This window comes from Stomoxys calcitrans, chromosome 4, assembly GCF_963082655.1.
Source record: "Stomoxys calcitrans chromosome 4, idStoCalc2.1, whole genome shotgun sequence".
NCBI lineage: Eukaryota > Metazoa > Arthropoda > Insecta > Diptera > Muscidae > Stomoxys > Stomoxys calcitrans.
Window position 1 is genome coordinate 180,427,720 of NC_081555.1, and position 26,839 is coordinate 180,454,558.

The following is a 26,839-nucleotide window of genomic DNA, read 5'->3' on the forward strand; positions in this document are numbered from 1 at the left end:
CCACCTCGGGTATATATGTAAACCCAATTGCGCCACAATCCGGTGAAAATTGGATAGCTTAAGGACCCGAATTCGGCACGGACATTGAGTGGTCTAATATATTTGTCACTATTAAATTTTGTAGAACAAAATAAATTATAAACCGATCTGAACCATATTAAAGTCGGATATCGTGCGGCTCAGAAAAACTCACTGTTAAAAATTTCAGCAAAATCGGGTAATAAATAAAGCTTTTATGGGCTTCAGTCCCCTTATCGACATATCGGTCTATATGGCAGCTATATCTAAATATAGACCGATCAGAACCATATTTAGGTCGGAAGTTGGGAGGTCTTAACCTACTCACTGTTTCAAATTTTAGCGAAATCGGTTAAACAATAAAGCTTTTATGGGCTTTATTTCCCTTACCAGCATATCGGCAGCTTTTTATAAACGATCTAAACGAACGATATTAGGCTCGGATGTTAGGAGGCTTAAAACTGTGCACTATTCTAAATTTCAGCGAAATCGGATAAAAAATAAAGTTTTTATGGCCTTCAGACCCTTTATCGGCAGATCGGTCTGTATGGCAGCTATATCTAAATATAGTCCGATCTGAACCATATTTAGGTCAGATATCGAGAAGCTTAAAACTGCGCACTTTTCCCTTTATCGGCAGGTCGGTCTATATGGCAGCTATATCTAAATATAGTCCGACCTGAACCATATTTAGGTCAAATATCGGTAGGCATAAAATAAGCCACAGTTCAGCGAAATCGGGTAATAAATAAAACTTTTATGGTCTTCAAATCCTTCATCGGGAGATCGGTCTATATATCCGATCTGAACCCTATTTGGGCCAGTTGTCGGGAAGCCTTAAATTACTCACATTTTCAAATTGCAGCAAAATCGGATGAAAAATAAAGCTTTTATGGGCATTAGACCCTTTATCGGGAAATCGGTCTATATAGCAGCTATATCCAAATATGGTCCGATTTGGCCCGTTCAAGAACTTAACCAGTGTGCATCAAAAAGACGTATCTATGCCAAATTTCAGCTCAATATCTCAATTTTTGAAGGCTCTAGGGTGATTACAACAGACGGACGGTTAGATGTACAGACACACGGACATCGTAAAAATCGTCTTGGAATTTTGTGACGATTCAAAATATATATACTTTGTAGGGTCGGAAATTGATATTTCGATGTGTTGCAAACGGAATGACTAAATGAATATAACCCCTATCGTACGGTGGTGGGTACAAAAAAACCTACATCTCAGAAAATAAAATGCAAACACAGAAAATGTTAATTCCACATCACAACAAGTTCAGATGAACATATATTTGCAAGCGGTGGCTAATTGCGCTGCACAAGGATTAATAAACAACATTGCTCATTTCTTGTTATCACGTTTTATTCGCATTTATACAAATTGAAAGCATTTACCCCAAAAATGTTTACAATCCATTTAAAGATACTAAACGGAGTCAGACTAATTAGACTTTTACTCCAACAATAACATGTTTGGCTGCTTCATTAAAATTAAGTCGCTCAGGGCTTTAAGACGTTTGACGTATTCATAAACGCCAAATTGTTACTTTGCTCCCCTGCCTAACATCAACACACAGGGCGAAGAAGAAGAAGAAGCAGAACTAAACTAAAAATAGCCAAAGAAGACAAATGATTTTGCGCCACCATCATTGATGGGCGGTCGGGCGTTCGGTCGGCTAGGTGATAATGCCCTTGTGCTCGGCTCGTCCACAGATTTCCCATCAAGATACTGCTGGTAGTCGTGTTTTCTTTCTCGACGTTGACGATTGAGAATTTGTTTTTTTGCCTTTCTCTCTCTCTCTCAGCGAATTGTGATGGTAATCTTTAACTGCTTATAATTTATAACAGAAATCACCCGGGGCGAATCAGCGGACAGATGGTTAATCAAACATCATGGCTAGATTGGAAACTTGTTTCTATGACGAAAACAAAAACACATGTTTCAATAAGTTTTTAAACACCCATTTTGCCCAAATAAAAACAAATGTTAAGATAATAAGCTAGCTGAGATGAGGAGACGATTATGAAAACAAAACAAAGAAATTAAATAAACAATTGGCATACGTAGCACTAGACAAGCAAACTGGCTTATTGACTCCCCCTTTGAACTGTGTTTGTTGTCTCATTAAGCCACATAAGAATCTCGATGTTTTCTGATCAAAAGAGTCACATAGTCATAGCTACGAAATGGATATTCTTTGGAAAGTTTATAATTAATTACTAGGAAACAATTCCATGGCTCAGTTGGTGAGCTAAAATACATGCGAAATCTGGCCAAATGACAATAAGTTTTGTTAGAGTTCGCCGTACTCATTGTAAACACAATCGATTTCTGGTTTCCCGACATTAATCAGTAGTTGTTATTTATCGATCATCATTTATCATTTCTCAATTACTAGCCACTCATCTTCATAGTTGTGTGTATGTGTGTGTTTGTGTGTGCTATTGTAAGCATTAGCAGGTCACTAAGTGTTTGTTTATGAAAAACTAAAAACAGTTTTAAACCCCCTTTTCCTACAGCAGTGAAACTGGAAAAATCTGACAAGTCGCAATAATGTAAAAGGAACAAAACGATACATAGGCAAACAAAACCGCAACAATGAAGGCGCACATTTTAAATAACCAACCGGTTTTATTTAATACTTTCACTATGTTGTTTGCAATGCAAGCGTCTTCCACATTAAACAGTTTAGAGCTTGCTAAGTCTGTCGGAACGAGTCTTGAGAACCCACCACCATAGATTCTGTAAAAATGTCCACATATAAACTTAGTGGAAGGAAGTTGTACCAAACTCATTCCAAATAAAAAATGGTACTATATTCGGTCTTGGCGGTGAAACTTCATACAATAAAATATAAATGACCAATATTGATGAAAAGTGTTCGTTTCGCTATAATTTATTTTTTCATTTTACATTTCTAGACGCCCGAAGAGACCACAACCACAGTCGCTGCGCAACAAGTCGTTTTCTTACGTAAAATAGAGATGAGTTTCTACCGGGTAAATACCCAATAAATACCTTTAGCGGGTTCCGGTACCCCTCTGAATCTTTTTGTTGAATATCGTAAAGATCAGACCATATTTGGATATAGCTGCCATATAGACCAATCTCCCGCTGTGCCAAATTTCATCGGAATAGGATGAAAAATTGTCCTTTTATAGGCTCATTACACAATATCGGGACATCGGAATATGTGGCAGCTATATCCAAATATGGTCCGATCTGTACCACATTTGACAGGAATGGATAGCGGTCTACCAGAACACACTGTACCAAATTTCATCGAATACGGGTAATAAATGGATATTTTATGACCTCAACACCCTATATCGGGAGATCGGATGGTCGGTCTAAGCGCAGCTATGTCCAAATATAGTCCGACCTGAACCGCTCTTCACAGAAATAAATAGGGGTCTACCAGAACTCAATGTGCCAAATTTGATCGAAATCGGATGAAAAATTACTAATTTATTGCCTCAAGACTTTAAGTATGGAGATCGGTCTATATAGCGGCTATATATAACTAATTCCTATTTTATGAGATCGGAAAGTCAGGTTTGCATACAAAGAATTTTTTGAAATATGTTTTTGTACCCAAGATATTATAAATACCCAGCTTTTGGGCAAATTCCCGAATATTTACCCAATTTACCTGATAAATACTTTTTGGGTATTTACCCACCGCACATCTCTAGCAATGGCCAAACTTCTAATGGTAACTCAGTGTTGTTAGTGTTAGTGATATTGCTCACATGCTTACTCGAGGTGGAAAAGAATTTAGTATTTGGGGATGCATAAATAAGAAAGTATTTGTATATAAATATACTTCTAAAATAAAAATCAACAATATAGCTACTGCAATAAATCTGTACGAAGTAATAACGATTGTGATTGCTGTGCTTTTGGTCTTCCAATTACAACGACATTATTTTGATACAAGTGGAAGATGCTGGAATTTGAGTACGGTCCACACACTCGCGTTTGCACGGAAGCAGCTGATAAATTGATTGGTGCCATATTAATTTTTATATGTAAATAGCAACATTTTGGCCAAAGAAGCCCAAAAATATTAAATGTGGTAGCCTTGTCGAACCACCGAAAGAATGATTTTCGGAAAATTTTCCCAAAAAAAAAAAACGTAGTACTAGCCTTAAGGTGAAAACTGAAGCTTCTAAGGATCGCAGAAGACCAAAAGGGAAATCTGGTAGCTCTATCAGGTTATAGACCGATGTTGGAAGTCACAATAAACCACTATGTCCCGTACACAAGAAAGGAGACAAGACCGAATGTGCCAACTACAGAGGAATAAGTCTCCCCCCCATCGCATATAAGATACTCTTGAGTGTACTGTGTGAAAGATTAAAACCTAAAGCCAATGAGTTAATCGGCCTTATACTTGCTAAATCCACCCTGGACCAGATATTGACATTGCGCGAAATCCTAGAAAAGACCCGAAAAGGACAAATCAACACCTACCATCTCTTTGTTGACTACAAAACCGCTTTCGATACCCCTTTACGTTCAAAGGTATTTCAAGCCATGTCTGAGTTTGGTAACCCTGCAAAATTAATAAGACTCTGCTGATACGCGTTCCGCGGTAAGAACAGGAAAGAATCTCTACAACTCATTCAATACCAAACGAGGTTTCAGACAAGGAGACAGCCTATCGTGTGATCTCTTTAATATTCTGCTGTACGAGATGCAGATGTGAATAGATATGGCACTCTAATCACAAGAGAACACATGCTACTATGCCTATGGCGACGACATCGACATCATCGGTCGGTCAACGGAAATAGTAACTGCAGCTTTTGAAAGTATCGAAAGAGAGTCAGTGAACATGGGTGAAAATTGGTATTAAAATGGATGGTTTCACCTCCCAAAACGCTTTGTACAACCGAGCAGATAAAGAAATTGGAGAAAGTTCGGATCCACAACTTTGAGATAGTCAGCAACTTTATCTACCTCGGCATCGCCGAACCGAAACGAATGACACCAGTTTTCAGATAAAGTGAAGAATAATACTGGCAAATAGATGCTACCTTGAATGAAGTAAGCAGCTTAGAAACAAGACCACCTCTCGACAGACGAAGATTACCCTATACAGGACTTGAATACTACCCGTGTTGTTATATGGTTCTGAGGCATGGGTACTTGTGAAAGCAGATGAGGTAATACTTTGAGTATTTGAGAGAAAGGTTCTCGAACCAGCTTGCGTTAATGAAGAATATAGGCGTCGTTTGACCACGAGCTGTATGACGACGATAATATAGTTACACGCATCAAAATACAACAGTTGCGTTGACTAGGTCATGTTGTCAGAATGGATGAAGAAGCTCCAGCAAAGAAGTCTTTGAAGGCAAACACGGTGGTACACGCAAACCGGGAAGACCAAAGGCCCGTTGGAAAGATCAAGTGGTGAGGGAACCTCAAATTTGGTGTCAGAGATTTTGGAATGAGCGCATAAGATCAAGGCGCTTGGAACGCTATTCTACGTTCGGCGTGTGGTAGAAATGTTCTGTCATAGCCAATTAAAGAATCGAGTAACCAATATGGTTGCTTTATGTAAAGCTGAACCGATATCACCAATTTGAAATCACCAACGCATTTCATCAATAAGATGTATTTGTGCCAAGAATCAATTTTTTGAGGAGTTACAAACAGAATGGCTAGATTAAGGCGTTATTACACTGTATAAAGTTGTCTTATGACATGTCACTTTTTGCATTCACATATTTGTCAAAATTATAATTTTACATTTGTGAAAACAATTTAGTTTGCGGTTGCTTTCATTCGACTGATAGCAAAAACAGCTAATTTCTTTATGTTTTTGACAGAAAGAATAGATCATGCTCTAATGGAAAAAGAGTGTGTTCTATTCTGAAAATTGAGTTTTCATATGTTGCAAATTGCAAATTTGCAAATGTTGCCCATGAACATTCCCCTAAGGAACAGGGGCAAACTTCTCACCTATCAATGAGTGCAGTCCGATTCAAGTTTAAGCTCAATGGTAAGGGTCCTCCTTTTTATAGCCACCTCTTTGGAAAGAAGTTTTACATGGCATATTACCTCAAAAACGTTGCCAGCATTAAGAGGGGAAAACCACCGCTGAAAAATTTTTCTGATGGTCTCGCCAGGATTCGAACCCAGGTGTTCAGCGCCATAGGTATGTTTTATATGTTAGTTTCATTTTTATCACACGACATGTACAACTCCAAATTTGCTAAATTTTACAAAGACAAAAGACAATTACATACCGTGTAATAGCGACTTTAGTATACCCCATCCTATGACGGTGGGAAAAAAACTTGCATTATATTATATTCCATAAAAATCCGAACTCTACAAAAAGCTTAAGTATCACATCAATTTGTAATAAATGGCGGTTAATTAAGCAAACGACGTAAAGTAATAACCCTTGACTTCAAAAATTACTGTTCTATAACTCAATGGAAACTTTTAATTCAAGATACATAAAAATGGCTCACGGATGTTTTTTTTTCTAATTCTTCGTGCTAAGCTGTACATTAGTTTGAAAGTCTAGCAAATGAAAGATTTCTACACAAAACGTGTACCGGTCATAGCAATTAAATTCCTGCACACTATGTTTGAACCTTTGGGCACACGTCTTTAGGCTTGGATGAATGTGACATTTCAGTTGGCCCAATAAATTATGCTTTTACCTGAATACGTGCAACTTGAAAAAGACACCAATACAGCAATTTCTTAAGTCAATATTGGGTTGAATGTGCAAAACCAATTGGTAGGTAGATAGGTATTATGGCGAACGAGAAGTATTATTAAATAACACAAAAACCAACAACAACAACATGAGCATTGCAAACAATTCGAAGCAAATATTGTGAATTGAAAAGCCACAGCCAGTGCTATGTACGGCAAAAAAGAAAAAAACAACGAATACGATGACGGCGACGATTGAGTAGAGCCACAAAGAAATGAGAAAAACAAATTGTTTCGTTCATGTAAACAATGAAATAAAAATATATATTTAAATAAAAATTATTTGTTAACAATTGTAGTCTTGGGGTGTGGGGATGCCAATGGCGCACAGCCAACTGAAATGGCCAGTACACTACAGTGGCAACGTCACACTACTTTGACAAATTAAACACAAGGCAAGAGGAAGCGGAAGAAGAAGAAGAAGTACAAAAATCAACAATGGCAGTGGCAGTGGCAATGGCAGCGGCAGCTATAATGGTAGCAAATGCAAAGACAACAATCATATGCCGAAGAGAATATTTCATTTCACAGTTAGAGAGAAGGCATGAGAGAGAAAGAGCGCAATGGAGAGTGAAATGTAACCACGAGTAGTAAATAATCACGCAAACATACACTGCCACTCACTTGAATAGCACATACTCAATAAATAAACTGATCCTAATCATTTGTATACCCACCACCGTAGGATAGGGGGTATATTTAATTAGTAACTCAATTTGCAACACATCGAAATATCAATTTCCGACCCAACAAGGTATATATATTTCGGATCGTCGTAAAATTCCAAGACGATTTAACGATGTCCGTGTGTCTGTCCGTCTATCCGTGTTATAATCACTCCACAGCCTACAAAATTAAGATATTGAGCTGAAATTTGGCACAGAAACGTCGTTTTGAGGCACGATGGTAAAGTTCTTGAACGGGCTATACCAGCTATACCATATTTGGGTATAGCTGCTTTATAGACCGATCTGCCGATAAAGGGTCTGAAGCCCATAAATGCTTTATTTTTTATCAGATTTTGCTGAAATTTGGGAGAGTGAGTTGTGTTAGGCCCTTCGACATATTTCTGCATTTTGGCTCAGATCGGTCTAGATTTGGATATAGCTCCCATATAGACTGATCCTCCGATTTAGGGTCTTTGGCCCATAAAAGTGAGTTGTGTTAGGCCCTTCGACATACTTCTACAATATGGCACAGGTCTGTCCAGATTTGAATATAGCTGCCATATAGACCGATCTTTCGATTTAGGGTTTTGGGGCGTATTTATTGTCCGATTTAGCCGAAATTTGGGACAGTAAGTTGTGCTAAGCTCTTAGACATTCGACATTTCGGCCAAATCGGTCCGGATTTGGATATAGCTGCCATATAGAGCAATATCTCGATTTAAAGTCTTGGCCCCATAAAAGTCGCACTTATAATCCGATTTCTCTGAAATTTGACACAATGACTTATGTTAGGCTTTTCGAAATCCATGTTGTATATAGTTCAGATCGGTTTATTTTTAGATATAGCTACTGTACTTATTAGTATTTGGTCCAAATCCAAACATATTTCGATATAACTGTTATGGGACATAAGGTATGCAATTTTCACCGCATTTTTGAGAAAGGTTGTTTGATTTTTTTTCTGACATCGAAGTCAAATGCCGTGTTCTTGATTTACCACCAAAATGTTAAGGTTCCGAAGTGACCACCATATTTTCTGGGTCTAAAGAAGGAGTTCAGGGATTGTTGGCATCAACATTTTTCGAAGCGGAAAAACAGTGTTCTTTAAAAAATAAGTCTTTAAGGGAAAAACGCATCCTGGTTTAGCATAAAGCGTTAATTTATATACAAGTGTTAATTTCAAACAGTATAACGCAATGGACCCTTAAACAGGATAAAGGTATTACTTATGGAATGTGGTGAAAATACTTCCTTCACAATTTAGAATTCTATTATAATAATATTAGACTTTCACTTTTATGTCCAAACTCATTTCAATTAGAATTTGCTATTCAAATGACGCAAATATTTTACCTGAATTTATGACTTTGTTTTTGTTGTATTTTCCTTAATTATATAAAGGAAAACAGATTTTTAATATATATTTTATTTTGAAATAAGATTACCATTTTCTACTACAATAAAAAAAATAATTACGTTTATTGAGAATGTGCTATTCGAGTGAGCGGGAGTGTATAGTAAGTACGTTGTATATTTGAATTCGGTTGTATGTATTTGCGATACGTAGAAGGTGTGCAGCGATTATTTAATTGTTTACAAACGGAAAAATTGTTGTACTGCTTTACTTTTTGCGAGTCCATATCTATACACACACACACATGCAGATATGACACCTACATACAGACTTGATAGCAGAGTGTTTATTTTTTCTATACAAATCCGAAATTGCAAACAATTTCGCATTCAGTGACTGACCGGACAAGATTTCCCCCTCCCCCACCAACAAGAGAAAACAAACAAACACCTGCAAAACGTCTTTTCGCCGCCAACTTAACACTGTGTTCAAGCATCTTTACAAAGTACATACAGTCGTTGTGATTTGCCATGGCGGTCGTAAATAAATAATAAAAACAATTAAAGCATGAAACAATAAAATTTCATAAAAAGCGACCAAACAAAATATAAAAAAAAAAATTAAAAAATAATAAAAAACAATCTTACTAATAAAAGAACCGGCTTGCTTGCATAGGCGTCCTCCAACGTGGGTGACTGTGAATGGTGGGCAATTCATTATCGTTTTACTATTAATAAAGCATTCGAAAACATTTCAAGGATTTTTATAATCTGTCGGGATTGCTTTTTATTTTTGTTTTTGTTTTTTTGTGCAAATTTAACCAATGTTAACACTTAAGTAAATTGATTTTTAATTGATTTTGTCTTTTAAAAAAGTTGTTTCTCACATCATTTTTCATGCCGGCCAATCAGAATGGAGGAGGGTGGCAGGCTATTATGACATTGGCTCTATATGTTCACTTCTTTTTTTTAATGTATGAGTATATATAAAAGTTTTGTAAATTAGACACTGTTATAATTTGACATTAAACAATTAATAACAAACAGAATTAAGGCAAATCTCAACGTGAGTTTTTTTATTTCCTTCAGTTACATTACTAAATAAATAATGGTTTGCGTTTTTGGCAGATACCATTTACGAGGTTGGACAGTGTTGTTTGCTGTTTGTAGAGCTTTAGTTTAGCTAGCGAAAGGACTTGTAGCCTCCTTAGCAAATGTCCATATGTCCTCAACATAAAATAGGAAGGAACCATGGTCAAACAAACCATATTAAGGTCGAATATCGGGAGGCTCAGAAAAACTCACTGTTTCAAATTTCAGTAAAAGAGGGTAATAAATAAAGCTTTTATGGCCTTCAGACCCTTTATCGGCAGATCGGTCTAGAGTGATTACAACAGAAGGACGGACAAACACACGGACATGGTTAAATCGTCCTGGAATTTTACGACGATCCGCAATATATATTTGCATTTGCATAAACCTCTTGTTACCAAAATGTGGTTTTCTCGTACACTTTGGAACGTTACGCAGCAATTAGTAATTGGAGTGTTCGCGTACTCTAAAATTTGCAAAAACTTTTATTGGCAAATTGTTACTGGATAAGTACGCGAAATCACCAATGTATTATGCACCAATCGGTAAACAAAACAATGATGCATTTATCGAGATGACAAGTCACTAACCGGCACCCATCTACCGGTTAAACTTAATCGTTAGGATAAACAATAAGCATACATTCAGAAAACCAAATTTGGGAGAGAGAAGAGAACCACGACCTAACTCGACCTAGTCATGTCCGTCCGTCCCTCCGTCTGTCGAAATAGCAATAGCGGTTGAACGAAAAAGTATATCCGCATAAAGTTTCGTACATATAGGTAGGTCGTTGGAGATTGCAAATGGGACATAACGGTGCCGATTTGGATATATGTAGCTTCTATATAAAGTGGTCCTTTGATTTAGCTTCTTGATTGGGGTGATTGGACTGATTGGTGTGTTTTGGCATGATTTGCAACAACCGTACCAAGTACGGCCCAAATCGGTATATTACCTTATACGTATAGCTCCCATATAAAACGATTTCCTGATTAGTTTTCCACGGCCCTTAGAAGCTTCAAAATCTGCCCGATTTGGTACGTAAAGTACACACATACCTATAACCTAAGTTCTTTAGTGGATTTTTTTTAGCAGAATCCGCCATGGTTGGCTCCCAAGATTTTGGGCGGCCGAATTTGGCACCTTACTGGTATAGTTTTTAATCATTTTCATTTACTAGTCATTGTTGAAAAACTGCTATTTTAATTCAACCATTCAAGTTATTTTTATTGCGACATCTTTTAAATGTAATTTGTTGTTAGCGTTAAACGAAATTATCATGCATTACATTTTTAGACGCAATAGCGCAGTGCTTGAAAATGATTTATGATGTTGTTTGTATTGATAACAACAAACTGCAATGGAAACTGTATGGCCGTGTAAACTAGGGCAATCTCTATTGCTCTATTGCCAAGCTTATCGAAATTGGCGTCAAAAATTACAACCTTTGCTCTAATCTCAACAAAAAATTGGTTGATAAGTGGCCTACCATTAGTCATACACACACACACACACGTATGGTAAACTATATAAACTCAGTTGGTGTTGAACCTCTACTTGTAAAATGGTTTACATTTTTGCAACATTTTCATCATTCTTAACCACTTATTTGATAGACATAACATACGGCATATACGCTACTACATATTTTCAATACATATATAATAAACATACATACATAGGTATATGTATGTACGAGTATATGACAATCATACCTATGGTAATGTATTAAGGAGGGTCAGTTCACATGACCAAAGCTAATAATAGTTTTGTTAAATCTCATTGTTAGGAACACAAAATTCTTCTGATATATTCAATATGAATTTGATTTTCTATCATTAAAAACAAATAAAATGGCGTTAAGTTCGGCCGGGCGAACTTTGGATACCCACCACCTTGGGTATATACGTAAAACACCTTTCGTCATAATCCGGTGAAAAATGCATAACTTATGCCCCCATAGCAGCTATATCGAAATAGGATCCGATTTGGACCAAATTCCACACAGACATTGGTCTAATAAGTACAAGTCATTGTTGAATTTTGTAGAACCAAATATTGGTCTTTTTGGTAGCTATATCCAAATAAAAACCGATCTGAACTATATACTACACGGATGTCGAAAGGCTTAGTCACTGTGTAAGATTTTAGCGAAATCGGATTGAAAATGCGGCTTTTATGGGGCCAAGACTTTAAATCGAGAGATCGGTATTTATGGAAGCTATATCCAAATCTGGACCGATCTGAGCCAAATTGAAAATGGATATCGAAGATCCTAAAACAACTCACTGTCCCAAATTTCGGTGAAATCGGACAATAAATGCGCCATTTATGGGCTCAAAACCTTAAATCGAGAGATCGGTCTATAGGGCAGCTACATCCAAATCTGGAACAATCAGGATGTCGAGTAGCCTAACATAACTCACCATCCCAAATTTCAGCAAAATCGGACAATAAATCCGCCTTTTATGGGCTCAAAACCTTAAATCGATCGATCGAGATCGATCTATATGGCAGCTATATCCAAATCTGGAATGATCAGGATGTCGATTAGCATAACACAACTTACTGTCCCAAATTTCAGCAAAATCGGATAATAAATGTGGTTTTAGGGTCGTAAGGCCTTAAATCGGCAGATCGGTCTATTCGGCGGCTATATCAAGATATAGTCCGATCTATCTTCGAACTTGGGCTATAACCTGCCAATGAACAAAAAAAAAAAAAGAATTTGTGCAAAGCTTCGGATCAATATCTCTATTTTTAAAAGACTGTAGCGTGATTTCAACAGACAGACGGACGGACGCAGCAAGATCAAGAATCTGTGTTGAAAATTTTAAATTGCTCTGATATATGGACAAAATCATCCTGACAAAATTCAAAGGAGTGCAATGGCATTAATTGGTAAAACACCCAGAGAAATACTGCCGGTAAAGCAACACTGTGTAAGGGTAACAACTTTGTTTCTCTTCAGTATCGTCGGGTTGTTCGAAGTTTCTATATATCAATTGAATGGGTCAAGCAATACCAAGAGAATTAGTATTTCTTCCTTGCAGTTCGTATGGGAAATCGACTTTGGTTCATATCTTGGCATGCTGAAATTTTGAATGAATGCAAGTTTTATACAATTCTCTTTTTCAGAAATTTGTTCAACTTTCGTCTAAAAGATGTAAGACACCAGATATACCGTGACTCAGTCCCGAGACCTCACTCAACAGAAACTTTGTTATGAGTTTTTAACTTTTGCGCAATAACTAAATGTTCCTCATTTATAAGTTCCATTCCAATATTGTTTTTGATTATACAGAAAAATATTGATATAGATCTGGTAAACATTAAAATACCAAATAATGTAAGCATTCTAAATGCAATATGCGCAATTTGTATAGCCCAAGTGGAATGCAATTAAACAATAGCAAGTGGCGATTAAAACGTACAAAAAAATTTTTTCGTGCTATTGATAATGTTTATTACAATGTATGTAAACTGTTGATCGACATTCGCTCATGTGCAAAGTGGAGAATAATGTATTGTGCTGTCCAGCCATTTCGATATTTGCATTATATTGTTGAAAAAAATAATGAAGAGAGTAAATTGAATGGGGCAGAGCTCTACTCAGTGTTGTCAGATTAGGGGAAATTTCCCTAAACAGGGAATTTTTTTTCGAGATTTGAGATTTTTTTTTGAAATTCTTTATCTATGATATACTCGTATTGGAAAAGAGTTGCCGAATTGTAAACCTATGTATGAATGTATGCTTTGTACTGTACGTACGAAAGATGGGGGTATTTTCATTCTGTCATTCCGTTTGCAACACATCGAAATATTCATTTACGAGTAACTGCTTTGATCAACAGGCATTGCACTTGGGCTATGCATCGCATACTATATTTATGCCCATACGACGTGAGCATCTAGTTGATCAATGTCCATCAGACCAGCGAATCGTTGAAAAGACAAATGTTAACTTCACACTGATCGGAAGTGATCAAAAAGTTCTGACAGAGGTGTTTCTGCTATAACTCACATTTTGTCTTTAACTTAATTTCAAACTGGATATGAGGAGATTGGATTTAACGTTTGGCTTCATACAACCTTTAATCTTATTTTACTTACTTTACTTTAATTGGCTATGACAGAATATTTGTTCCATTTGTTCTTTAGGTTTTAATCTTTCCCGCTTCAGTACGCTCAAGAGTATCTTGAATGCGATGGGGAGGAGACTTATTCCTCTGTAGTTGGCACATTCGGTCTTGTCTCCTTTCTTGTGTACGGGACATAGTATCCTGAGGTTCCAATCATCGGGTAAGCGTTATTCTAGCCGGATTGCGCAGATAAGCTGATGCAAACGCCTTATCAGCGTGTCGCCTCCTGCTGCCTTGTTGTTCTTTAGTCGGGTCAATGCTACTTGGACCTCATTCTGACTAGGAGGTAAACATTCTATACCAGACACTAAGTGCGGATTTCGCGGCATTATATCATCGGAACAAGGAGTGCTTTCATCAAGCAGTTGGGTCAGTTGAGTGGAGTATGCCGCTGCCATTTGTTGTGTTTGCGGCTTTTCAATATCCAGCTTCCGTGCAGTGTCAGATCGTACTTTCCTCGCCATGTTCAAACGGGTGCGAACCTTTGCTGCAACAAGGTAATGATCCGAATCTATATTTGCTCCACGGATCAATCGTACATCTAACACGCTGGATGAATGCCTTCCATCTATCACAACGTTGAAGAATTTGGCTTTTATGCGGATTGTGGCTAGCCTCTCATCCACCAGAGTAAAGCTGGAGACAAGGTGTTTCAGTCTCCGACTAATCACAAATCCACAGCCAAACTCATGCCTCGTATTATGACAGCTATAGTATAGTTCGTCACTGTTTGATGTTGTAGTGACGCCATTCCCAGTCCATCGCACTTCCTGTAAGGAGGTTATATCTGCCTTGTACTTCTCTAATACATCCGCCAGCGCGTATACTGCACCCTCTCTATAAAGAGTGCGGACATTCCAGGTGCAGATCCGCAAATCATGGTCCTTTTTTCGTTTGCATGGGTCATCAATGTTGGTGGGGTCCGTTTTTGCTATTCCTTTGTTTCTGAGTAAGGGCCAAGAATAATATTTACCCATTCCAAAAAAGTCCACATATATGTGGTCCATAAAAATATATATCGCTGATATTAACCAAGCGCTCCAGAGCTTCAATTTTAATCCGATTGAGCTGATATTTAATATATTCCCATCAAATAGCTATCTAAAGGGGTATAGCCCTTATATAACCTAAACACTAATTTGATTGTTTGAGTTCACTAAAGGGTCATTCATTCCACGGTTTGATGTTTTTTTTTTTTAGAAAAATCCAGTTATACACTCTGTCAGTTTATCTGTGGATTATTCACATATTATCTAGCAGAGACCATTGTGGTAGCTATCCAAGGTTCAGCCCTGCTGAACAATGAGTATTTTAGATTGTTAATTGTCTAAATATTTAAATTTTCATTATTCCTATTTTTAACCCCAATGGCTTGTATATGAACTCTTAATTTAAATTTAAATTGTTGTGAGTATGCTATTAAACGTGTATTTAAATTTTTTTTATTTACATTACCGACCACATACTTAATTGTTGTCAATTTTTCTTATAACATTTCTTAACAACTCTTTTTTTGTTTTCGTTTTTTTTTTTTCAGTACCACAAATTGAATTATTGATCTCTGTCAAGATTCAACAAAATAAAAGAAATAACGGCAAAACAGACATGCAACATTTAAATGTGAAATGGGACCAGAAAACATTCCACAATTGAGCGAAGCTAATTTGTTGTCAATGGATATAGGGGGAGATGCTCACAAAACGTCTGCTATGGACATCACAAACACACGAAACGATGTAGACACTCACCGAACCCAATCAATCTCGTCTTGGAGTCCCGACAATGACACTGGCACCGATGTGGGTGACGACAATATGTCTCAAGTTGGCTCCGATTATTCGGAAGTGCAAAACAATGATTTGTACAACCATGCCATGCCAACCGACGATGGCTTTGCCGACGATGTAAAGTACCATCCTTCAGAAATGATGTTAAGGCCCACATCGTCATCGACAATTCAGTTCAATTATAACTTTCCTCCCTTGTCGACGTTAGCGATGCGACCATCGCAACGCCCACACCACCACCTGCCTCCACATGTTCCAGAGGACCAACATTATGCCCATACTCACCCGCTACAGCATCAGCAGCAAGAACAGCACCAGCAGCACCAAGGGCATCTCTTCAGAGATCCCAGGGATATGTGTGCGTCGCCCACTGTCGAATGTATGCCGCATGCTCACCCTAGTCAACAGAGTTACTTCCATTCGAATATGTGGTATCCAAATGCACCAATCGGCTCCTATCGATCCTATGGATCTCACTCCTGCGGCCGTCAATTTGTCCCCCAATATTCCCATGACCACATGTTGGACATGTTTCAATTATCCAATAGGTAAGTAAGTACGGCCAAACACCCTCCCTTCATTCCTCACAACCAAAGCTCATTCCATTCACAAACAACATCGCAATGAATAACAACAGGTTCTCTGTATTTTACGAAGAACGTAAAATTTGATTTGCAGCCAAAAATAGAAATTCCACACATCCCCCACCAGCTTGCTGTAAACTGTCTTTTTTCGTTCGGCAGCAAAACAGTGACAGTAGAATTGGCAATGGCAGAGCCAGCGCCAACTAAGTACGCGTGGCCATTTCTCCCTGTCTTTGAGAAGTCGCAACCACGCAATAACTCAAACGAGCATCTTTCAAGGAGCATTTCTTCTTAATTCATTCATACAATACATACACGCACACACACACACACATGCCTAGAAGAATTCTTGGAAGACGAAAATCTTGGGCATGCACAACAAATAACAAAAGAACTTCAAAATATAATATCCCGCAGGACGAAGTGCTCAAAAGAGGATGTACAGGCCAATTGTGGGGTTGTGTTGGGGACTGTTTGCCAAAGAAAATGTGATGATGTTTTCCAGACATTAAAGAAATTAACAACTATACAGAAGAAAAAACTTGTGTATATATGCATGTGTAGGTTTAATTCGTGTCCTGCACACACACACACACACACACTCGCACAACAATACATCATCTTATTGAAATGTACTACAAAGAGGAATTGTCCAAGACCACTATCGGGTACTTGTAAGCGTGTAGTGCGAAGTAATTTTTATTTTACTTCAAATTCCACTTAGGAATGAGCAAATGTATCATTGAACAATTTATTCTGACAGGATATAGTCATTTCCGTTTCAGATTTTTGAAGCAGAACATTGCCGTTACGTGCTGAAAGAATATTTTCAAGAACAGATTTTATGAAAATATAATTTTAGGTTTTAATTTTCTTCGAAATATAGATATTGTTATTTAAGGTTCATCATTTGGTACGAAACAAAGCTAAATGCGCCAGACAAACAATTATTTCAATAATATAATGCGGCCATATCTTCAAAGAAAACAAATGCAACTGTGTCAACAAGCATTTGACATTTAAATTCTGTCACTCGATTCGTTCACCAACTTATCACAGTCAGCTGATTTTATAGAATTGACAAACGAAGCGAGTGACCAAATGCTTTCGAAGGAGTAAACCTGGACTGAAATACTTCCTATTCGTGGGATTGTAAATGGGCCAAATCAGTCCATGTTTTAATGTGGCAAATCTCCCGATTTGGCTCCTTCAGCCTCTGAAGAATGGAAATATTAAGCGATTTGGCTGAAATTTTGAACGCAGTGTTTCAACAACCATACTAATTATAATCCAAATTGGTCCATAACCTGATATTGAGCTTATATGAATCGATTTCCTGATTTGACTTCTTGAGCCTCTTGAGGGCACAATTGCTACCAGTTTTGGCTGAAATGGTTTACGTCGTGTTTGGTAACGAGTTTCAAAAAGAGAGCAAAGTATGTCTATTAGGGTGATGACTTTTTGACTTAAAAATCATTTCCCGTTTCACGAATGTATGAAGTCTTTATCCTAATGTCTATAACCTGAAATAGATCCGGATTTGACTTTTTGAGCTTTTAGAGGCCGCAATTATCGCAATTATTATCCGAATTAACTGAAATTTAGCTCGTCATATTTTTTACTCTATATTATAGCTGGCGTGGCTGTGGATTTGTGATTAGTCAACACCTTATCTCCGTGTTTAAATCAGTCGATGAGAGGTTAACCACAATTCGCATAAATGCCAAATGCTTCCACAACAGCCTTATTTGTGCCAATGCCCCAACGAAAGAGACAAGGACGAACAGATCAAAGATATTTTCTACGAGCACCTAGAGAGAGAGTACGGCCTCAGCCCCGGCCGGGATATTAAAATCGTTTCGGGAGATTTTAATGAGAAGATAGGGAAGAAAAATATCTTTGATCCAGCAGTCGGAAATTGTTGTCTCAAAAAACATGTTAGCAGCACGAAATTACTTGAAGAAAATTCACAAAGTCAAATGGTTGACCCCGAATCAAGAAGTAAGGAACCAAATTGATCTCGCTGTGATAGATGTACGATCGATCAGTGAAGCGATTTACCCAACTGCTTGATGAAACCACTCCTAGTCAAGATGATATAACGGGACGGTGGCAAACTACTGCTCACTGCATGGAAAATGCCAGGAAATTCGTACTTGGGTATCAGAAGCCTGCCCAAGAAACCCCTGGTACGAATAAGAGTGACGAAATGTTGGTGAAGCCAACAATCCGGCATACAGGACGAACCTGCAATCAGTAGCTACGCATCTGATGAAGGAGAGCTATCGGGAGAAAAGCAGAGAGGAGAAACGTCTATTCCGCACAAAAAAAAAAGAAAATGGAAAGACATGAATGTGAGCGAACGGTGGTCATAATAAAGTGCAAGGAATCAAACATCAAACTGATAGCTTTGATGCAGGCACATCCTACTGCAGAGAAAGGAAAAAGAAAATCTGGTAACTGATACAGATGGTGTGCTTGGGAAATGGAAAGAACATTTTTCACAGCTGTTATTGTTCAGCAATGGCGACGAGCGGATACCACAGAAACAATCACTGATGATGGTATAGAATGAGGTTTTAGTAGCAGTGACCTGATTGAAGAACAACAAGGCAGCTGAAGCCGATGGGTTGCCAGCTGAACTATTTAAGGTCGGAGGAGACATGCTATTTAAAGTCGGAGAGATATAAGGCGTATGCAGCAGCTTGTCTGAGTGATCTAGCCCTATTATTAAACCCGTACACAAGAAAGGGGCTAGATAGAATGTGCCAACTATGTGCCTCCCCACCACAAACAAGATACCCTCTAACGTTCTGTGTAAAAGATTAAAGTCTACGAAATAATTGGGCCTAGCATTGCGGCTTTAGACCTGTAAAATACACCATAAACCAGATATTCACACTGAGCCAAATGCTGGAAAAGGCCCGAGAACGACAGGTCAACATTTACCATCTCTTTGTTGACTATAAAGTCAAAGCTATCGACAGCCCTATACGCTCAAAGTATTTCAAGTCATATCTGAGTTTAGGTATACCTGCAAATAAGACTCTGCTGATTAACGTTTCTCAGAAAGAATAGAAAAAAAGATCTCCGAACCTCTTAATGCCAAACGAGGTTTCAGTCAGGGAGACAGCTTATGGTGCGATCTCCTTAATACCATGATGGGGAAGATTATACGAGATGAAGATGTGAATAAGCATGGCACACTACTCACAAGGGAACACATGATACTCGCCCTATACCAATGTCCTTGATTTCATGGGTCGGTCACCAGACAACCGGAATGGAAGCTTCATGCTGATAAGCTGCTGAAGCATCAACTTGATGTATGAAAATACCTTGAATTTGAGCCTCATATAGTCATAGTAAGGCTACGTGTCCGTTGGGGCTTTTTGGGCTAAAACTCTCTAAAAATTGAATCCATATTTCAAAGTAAGGTTCGTACTCTACTTGTAAAACCCTCATTGGCATGAAAGGTGGTTTAAGGAAAAGGGATGACCCCAAACATTTGACGTCATATTTTTATGTCAGATTCGTTCTACCTTCCATTCGGATATTACCCGATCGCACTGCATGGCACTTTGGGTTGTTCAGTGAGAGGACAATCCCTCACACAATCCCCTTCTGATATTGAAATATAAAGTGCACTATTTTCTTCACATGATCATTTTAAATTATCTGAATATTGCAAGTAAATTTAAGTGTATATGAACATAGAAACATACAACAATTTATTGCTTTTTTACCTTAAAACATATGGGACCCATCACATATGTAAGCAGAAATACTGCACTCTCTTTTACTTGCTTTAATTCTCCGCCAATTATTTTATTCATAAAGTACATAGTGTGGCCCCACAATTTGTTACTTTGACTCCTTTTGATGTTAACTTCAATGTTTAAATAAGAGCGTTGCCAAAGTTGTATTTAACCGTTGGCAACATTTTAAACCGCAAACGTCATTGTGCATGGCCTCAGCTTAAGCTACTGACTGATCTTCATGCCAAAGAACACCAAGTGGGGCCACACGCATCACACCACCACACACCCGTACGCCAATAGTGATCTCTTTTAGCATACTCTTTCTCTCGCACATACCAATCACCTTTCGCACTCACCCCACTAATGCTCCCAGCTATGGCCATGGTTGAGTTAAGAAGGTTGGCTCACTTGTCCAGCTGATGTAATTGTTCAACTCCAGAGTTGTATCCAAATCCCACTAGCATTTCAAATGCTTGATTTGGATTTTAAAATGTTTTCACATTTTGTTCCTTTCTTATACCCTCCACCATAGGATAGGAGTATATTCATTTAGTCATTTTGTTTGCAACGCTCTATGTATTTCGGATCGTTGTAAAATTCTAAGACGATTTAATGATGTCCATGTGTCTATCCGTATATCCGTCTGTTGCAATCGCTCTACAGCCTTCAAAAATTGAGATATTGAGATGAAATTGAATTCAGATATAGGTGTCATATAGACAGATATGCCAATTAAGGGTCTGAAGCTCATGAAAGCTTTATTTATTACCCGATTTCGTTGAAATTTGAAATAGTGAGTTGTTTTAAGCCTTCCGACATTCGACCCACATATGAGTCAGATCAGACTATATAGATGTAGCTGTAATGTAGACCTATCTTTCAATTTAGGGTCTTAATTCCATAAAAAGTAGATTTATTGCCTGAAAATATTACTCGTATATGAGTTCTCGGTACCTGAATAAAATATGAACGAGACCAGCCCCTATTAAGATATAACTACGGATATAGTAGTGGATGATTATTATATGCTTGTTTAATTTGGTTCAGATAGGTCCAGATTTGGTTATAGGTGTCATATAGAAAGATCTCTCGATTTAAAATCTGGGCCCTATAAAAATCCCATTTATTATCCGAATTCGTTGAAATTTGACGCAGTGACTCATGTTAGGCTTTTCGACATCAGTGTCGTATATGGTTCAGATCGGTTTATTTTTGGATAATGCTACCAAAAAGACCAATATTTTGGTCTACAAATTGAACAGTGACTTATATTTATTAGACCACTCAATGTCCGTGCCGAGTTTGCGTGCATAAGTTATCCAATTTTCACCGGATTGTGACGAAAGGGGGTTTACATATATACCCAAGTTGGTGGGTATCCAAAGTTCGGTCGGCACGTTTATAATCATAAATCAAAAAAAAAAACTAGAATAAAAATTAGGATGTCTCCAGAAATTTGACAGCCTAGTGGGAATTTGCGCCACCATCGCCACAGGATTGTATCGTTGATTTAAACCATGGCTATGGCTTTGCATTCGCATAGATAACGGAGGCTTACGATGGACCAAGTAATCAGTATAAAGAAAGCAAAAAAAACGGACGCTTAAGTAAAAATCAACAACAATTTGGTGTGTTTCTGCTTTTTTTTTCATTGAAAATTAATTCCTCATTTTTATGGATTTTCTTTTCGGTAGATTAATTTTCATATATATTTTACACATCTCTGGAAAAATATCTTTCGATTCATGTCAATTTCATTCAAATTCATTTATCGGTTTGGCCGTAATATGACCCTACAGCATATGACCTAAAGTTATAAAGTTGTTTGTCTTGTTCTGCAGGCTTGCAAAACATATACAAACAACATAAATGCAAATGCCTCGCAAGCCAGAGTTGAGCCTTAAGGAATTGGCTGAACTACATACCAAGTAGGGTCACGCACATCACACTCTCACAACCACCTCACACAAATACTATTTCTCTCGCACGTCTTTCTCTTACTCTCACCACTAATATTCCCACCTATGGCTTTGCATTCACAGCCATAACGAATGGTTTAGAAAAATACCAACAACAATTTGTTGTGTTTATGCTTCTTCTTCTTCTTTTATTGAAGATCAATTCCTCATTTTCATGGCTTTCTTCAAGGAACACTAATTAATAACATAATTTCGTCGCTTATCTGGAAAAATTTCTTTCGATTGATGCCAATTTCATTCAAATCCATTCAGCCATTTGGCTGTAATATGTACCATAAAATCGCCTTTTAAACTCTTGGCCGTTTAATAGTATGTATAAACAATCCTAAATAAAGTAGATGTGTTTCAATCCTATTCCTAAACCAAAGGAAATTGTGCGCCTAGTTGCTGTTGTCTATGGAACGCTATATTACTGAGTACATATACCGCAAAGACTTTGTTTCCATGACAATTAAATTTTCTATGAAAATCAACCAATCCATTCTTTTAACAATCATTAACATTTATAACAGCATTAAAAACAACACAGTTTTCGAAATTATATAAAAAAACAAAGCCTCAATGGGGCTCCTTATGAGAGTCTTGTGGAAGGAAAAAATGTATAATTTTTCTTTGGACAGTTGTGAATACTTTTACCATTTCCCATACCTTCCCACTCGCTCTATACCTATTTTTAATACATAAATAAACCCTACATATGTACATACACACAGATATGAAAGCATATACATGAATATAAAATCAAATAAAAGGGAATTACGGTCGTGTGTTTCAAGCAAAAAGGTCAATTCCTTTTTAAGAATTGGACGGGACAAAAAAAAAACTAAAAGAAAAGAGTTTTTTGAAATCCCTTATGCAGTAATTTTTGTATGCTTTATTCATTCGCTAGATTTAATGTATTATTCTATTTTAAATATTTATACGTTTTCGTTGGTTATAACAATTGTTCAGTGTCTATTTACCACATGGGCAACAGGTAGTAGATACCCCCTTTCTTCGATGTCTACGGCTAAGGGTGAAAATTCTAACAGCTGCACACAAGGCTACAGCATATATGGTCACATAAGCTCAGTATATTGACATGACATGGCAGTTAAATCTGATTATTAAACATAACAAATCGACAACTTGAGGATCTGTGATTGATGTATTGTGAATGATTGTTTGTCGAAATTTACTCCATAACGGAAATATTACGTACGAATTTATTTCATTGCAAATTTCGTCAAATGTACTTAAAAAACATGACGTGCTAAAGTCACGCAATGCTTACCTTTTGATGCCCTACACAACTTTGATTATGCCGACTAAGTCGTTCACAGAAAACCGCTGTGCTAAATTTTGAAAACATCGGTTGATAAATGGAGTCGTTGAGAAAACTGCTGCGCAAAATTTTACGAACACCGGTTGATAAATGCGTAAATGCCCAAGAAGTAAAAAGCAAGGCATATATGGAGTCAAACAATTAAATTTACGTACACATGTGTCTAGCAAATGTGGGCCCCCCTTTAAATGCGGCAATTGATGCCAATTGTCGATTCACGTCTTTAACCTGAATTTGGGTGTCCATTTCCTCTATATAAGCTCACTCTTCTCATAAAGTAGATTTTAGGACTTCTCTAGATGAAATATTCTCTTTTTGGATGCTTATTTTCGAGTAATTCTTAGATTTGGTCTGTCGGATTCATGCCAGATGCTTTTACGGGTGTAAAAAGCTCCTAACAATCACTTCATTGTCATTCTCGAACTCTATTATCCATATTTTTCAAGACAACGGTTAGTTGATCTGAAAAGTATGGGTAATTCTATGCCTATGCCAGGCGGAGCGATGAGGACCACGCACACTAGATCCCTGGAGACTATTCTAGATATCCAACCCATTGACATACAGATTAACTGTGAGGCAGCCACTGCGGCCATGAGACTTAAGGCGACAGGAGAATGGATTGAGGATGGGAGCAGCTCATACCATCGCGGTATAATCGAGGCGACGATAGGAAACCTGGAAGGAAGGGAAGAGATTTCCGATACCTTAGACGAACCTTAAAGTCGAGTGCGAGGCATTGCTGCCATCGGCACAGTCTTGGATTGACGGAACCCTTGTATTGCCATCTGGAAGATCATGTTACACGGATGGATCAAAGCTAGAGGACAGAGTGGGCCAGGGGGTCTACATTGAGAACCCAGGGACTGATATCTGTTTTAGACTGCCTGACCAAAATACGATCCTGCAGGCGGAGATCCGGGTGATCTCCGCCCACTAGGGCATGGTTTTCGTTAAATTCGAGCCTTCACTTTAGGTGTTGTTACAGCTTTATTTTGTACCACTACCATGGCGTTTGGTAACGCTAGCAGTATCATTACCCATACCATACCCATTTATGGCGCAATACACAAATATTTGGTTCACTTTCGGGTGTATGAGCTCGCCAACAATGTGTGTTTCCAGCGAAATGTAACGGAAACTCAAAAGCAAATGTTTTGAAGGCTTGTGCACATTATAAGCTGCCAAAAAAATAAAGCCTTTCATCTGAAATTCTCCCCTTTTTGGTTTCATTAAATGAGTGCAGTAAATTTAATTTTCTTAAGATAAACTTAAAAATTCACAAAAAAAAGTTTAATTGTTGCTGTCTAACGAATTCCCATAATAATTAGAACTAAATTTAAGGTATTTTCCCAAAACGAAGCCAACAACCTTTCTTCATTTGTCTCATTTCAGTGGTCGAGAAGCGCGTAATCGTGCAGAAAAAAATAGACGAGATAAACTCAATGGCTCAATACAAGAACTCTCAACAATGGTAGCACATGTTGCAGAATCTCCTAGACGAGTTGACAAGACAGCTGTTCTCAGATTTGCTGCCCATGGACTACGTCTTAAGTACGGTAGGTAACGAAAAGCAGCGTACATGATATGTCTTCTTCCTCCCTCCTTCTTATTAAGCTGTCCGTATGTATCTCTTTTACAGTGTTTGGCAAAAGTTTAAACAACCAATCGTTTCAAACCACAGATACTCTGATGAAATTGTTAGACAGCTTCTTCCTGACTTTAACGTGCAATGGTCAGATTGTTTTAGTCTCTTCCAGTATAGAACAACATTTGGGTCACTGTCAGGTATGTATAAATTAAAGTACCATTAAATTCCATTTTCTTATTTATTTACTTTGTACGTGACATAGTTGTACAAGTCCAGTATTTGTGCAGATGTCACTGAGGTTGTGTGTATCACTGAACAACACCAACAACAAAGGGAAGATCGTGTTTTTATGGTAATTAAATGACCACGCGAAACAATTTTTGGTGAATTAATCCAAGTGGTAATGTAAGGGGCAACTATTTCTTTTCTTTATGCTCAGAAATGTTCGAAACGCCGCATGGAGATTGCCGCGTCATGAGTTTGGCGCCCTTACACACAGGTGTTATACTCAAATAGTGTTTTGCCGTATGTTAGCTAGGGTACACTTAATAAACGACAAGTTTAAAAGTGGAAGATATGAAACAATTAACGTTTCATTGTATCTAATAACAACAGTTTTCTGGCAAAACAAACTGAAAGTTACATACATGCATAAAATTAAATAAAAGAAAGGGGATTTTAAATGTCAGCGCGACCGCATATGGAGTTAATTATGGGCATTACCAACCCTGGATCTCTCAATTTTAATGTTTAAGGTGTTATTAGACGTCATGACCTGTCACTTCCACATCATTTTCCTTACTTATGTTAAATACGAATTGAGCGGGCTCGAAACGGCATGTATTGTACTTTTATTATGCGCGTGTGTGTACATGAATGCATGCTTCAATAGAAAAATGTCCATACGTGTTCATTCAAAAATCCGTTTTTCATATTTATATTGTTTCATATGTATCAGATGATGAGTACAACTTTCAAAGTTGCTGTATTTGAGAATACATATCGTCTGGTAGCAACGGGATTTGTTTTACATTGCTTATCTTAAAGGTAGTAAGTAGCCCATCTTAGCCCATAGGTTAGCGTGACTATCAGACCTGTTCCGATTTGCATGGATAAATCGTACGATACATTGGTTGATTTTCCGGTTATGTGTAATTTTCATTTTATGTTTGTTCTCAAAATTTTTTGCAAATTTGAACAAATTGTTACTGGAAGTCGTTCGTATACTTTATTTGCCAGCTGAAGAGAGCGGGAGAATGTGTGAAAGCAAAAAAAAATTAATTTGGTAATTGAGAGCTTGCAAATTTCTACTGAAGGTTCTTTTTTCCAAGCAAAAATTTGCAGCATCGATCAGATGTTCCAGATGTACCCACCTAAGTGCCGGTATCTGTTATACGCGAAAACCGAGCAATGACAAAGGAAATGCTCCAAAGTCTCATCATCTTCCTCGCATGCCCTACACATGCTATCACTTGCCGCACCGATTTTACATAAGTGAGCTCGTAGTCCTATGTGTCCCGTTATGATACCAATAGCTATACTGATCTCCTTCTTACTTCATTTCAATAATAGCCTCATCTTCTCACGATCGGGATCCCCCCATAGGGTTTTCGGCGATCTACCCACCGTTTCGCTGTTCCACAATGTTGCATGCGCATTCGTCGCCCACTCCCATAACTCGGACTACGTCGACCTGATAGGCTTCGGGTTACCAAGTTTATTGACGGCAGTCCTCTGGCCTTCACCGCCAAATCGTCTGCCCTTTCATAAGCCACTTAGTAAA

At 37.8% G+C, this 26,839-nt stretch overlaps 1 protein-coding gene across 2 annotated transcripts in view; it reads left to right on the top strand.

Moving 5' to 3' along the window:
* LOC106082999 (hypoxia-inducible factor 1-alpha) overlaps positions 1-26,839 on the top strand; it is an 83,903-nt gene that overhangs the window by 42,655 nt on the left and 14,409 nt on the right. For both annotated transcript variants that reach the window (XM_013245789.2, XM_059368285.1), the window contains 3 exons: positions 15,568-16,365; positions 24,861-25,024; positions 25,108-25,253. In XM_013245789.2, coding sequence (XP_013101243.2) covers positions 15,656-16,365; positions 24,861-25,024; positions 25,108-25,253 — 1,020 coding nt within the window. In that variant the 5' untranslated portion in view covers positions 15,568-15,655. The remainder of the gene's footprint in view (positions 1-15,567; positions 16,366-24,860; positions 25,025-25,107; positions 25,254-26,839) is intronic.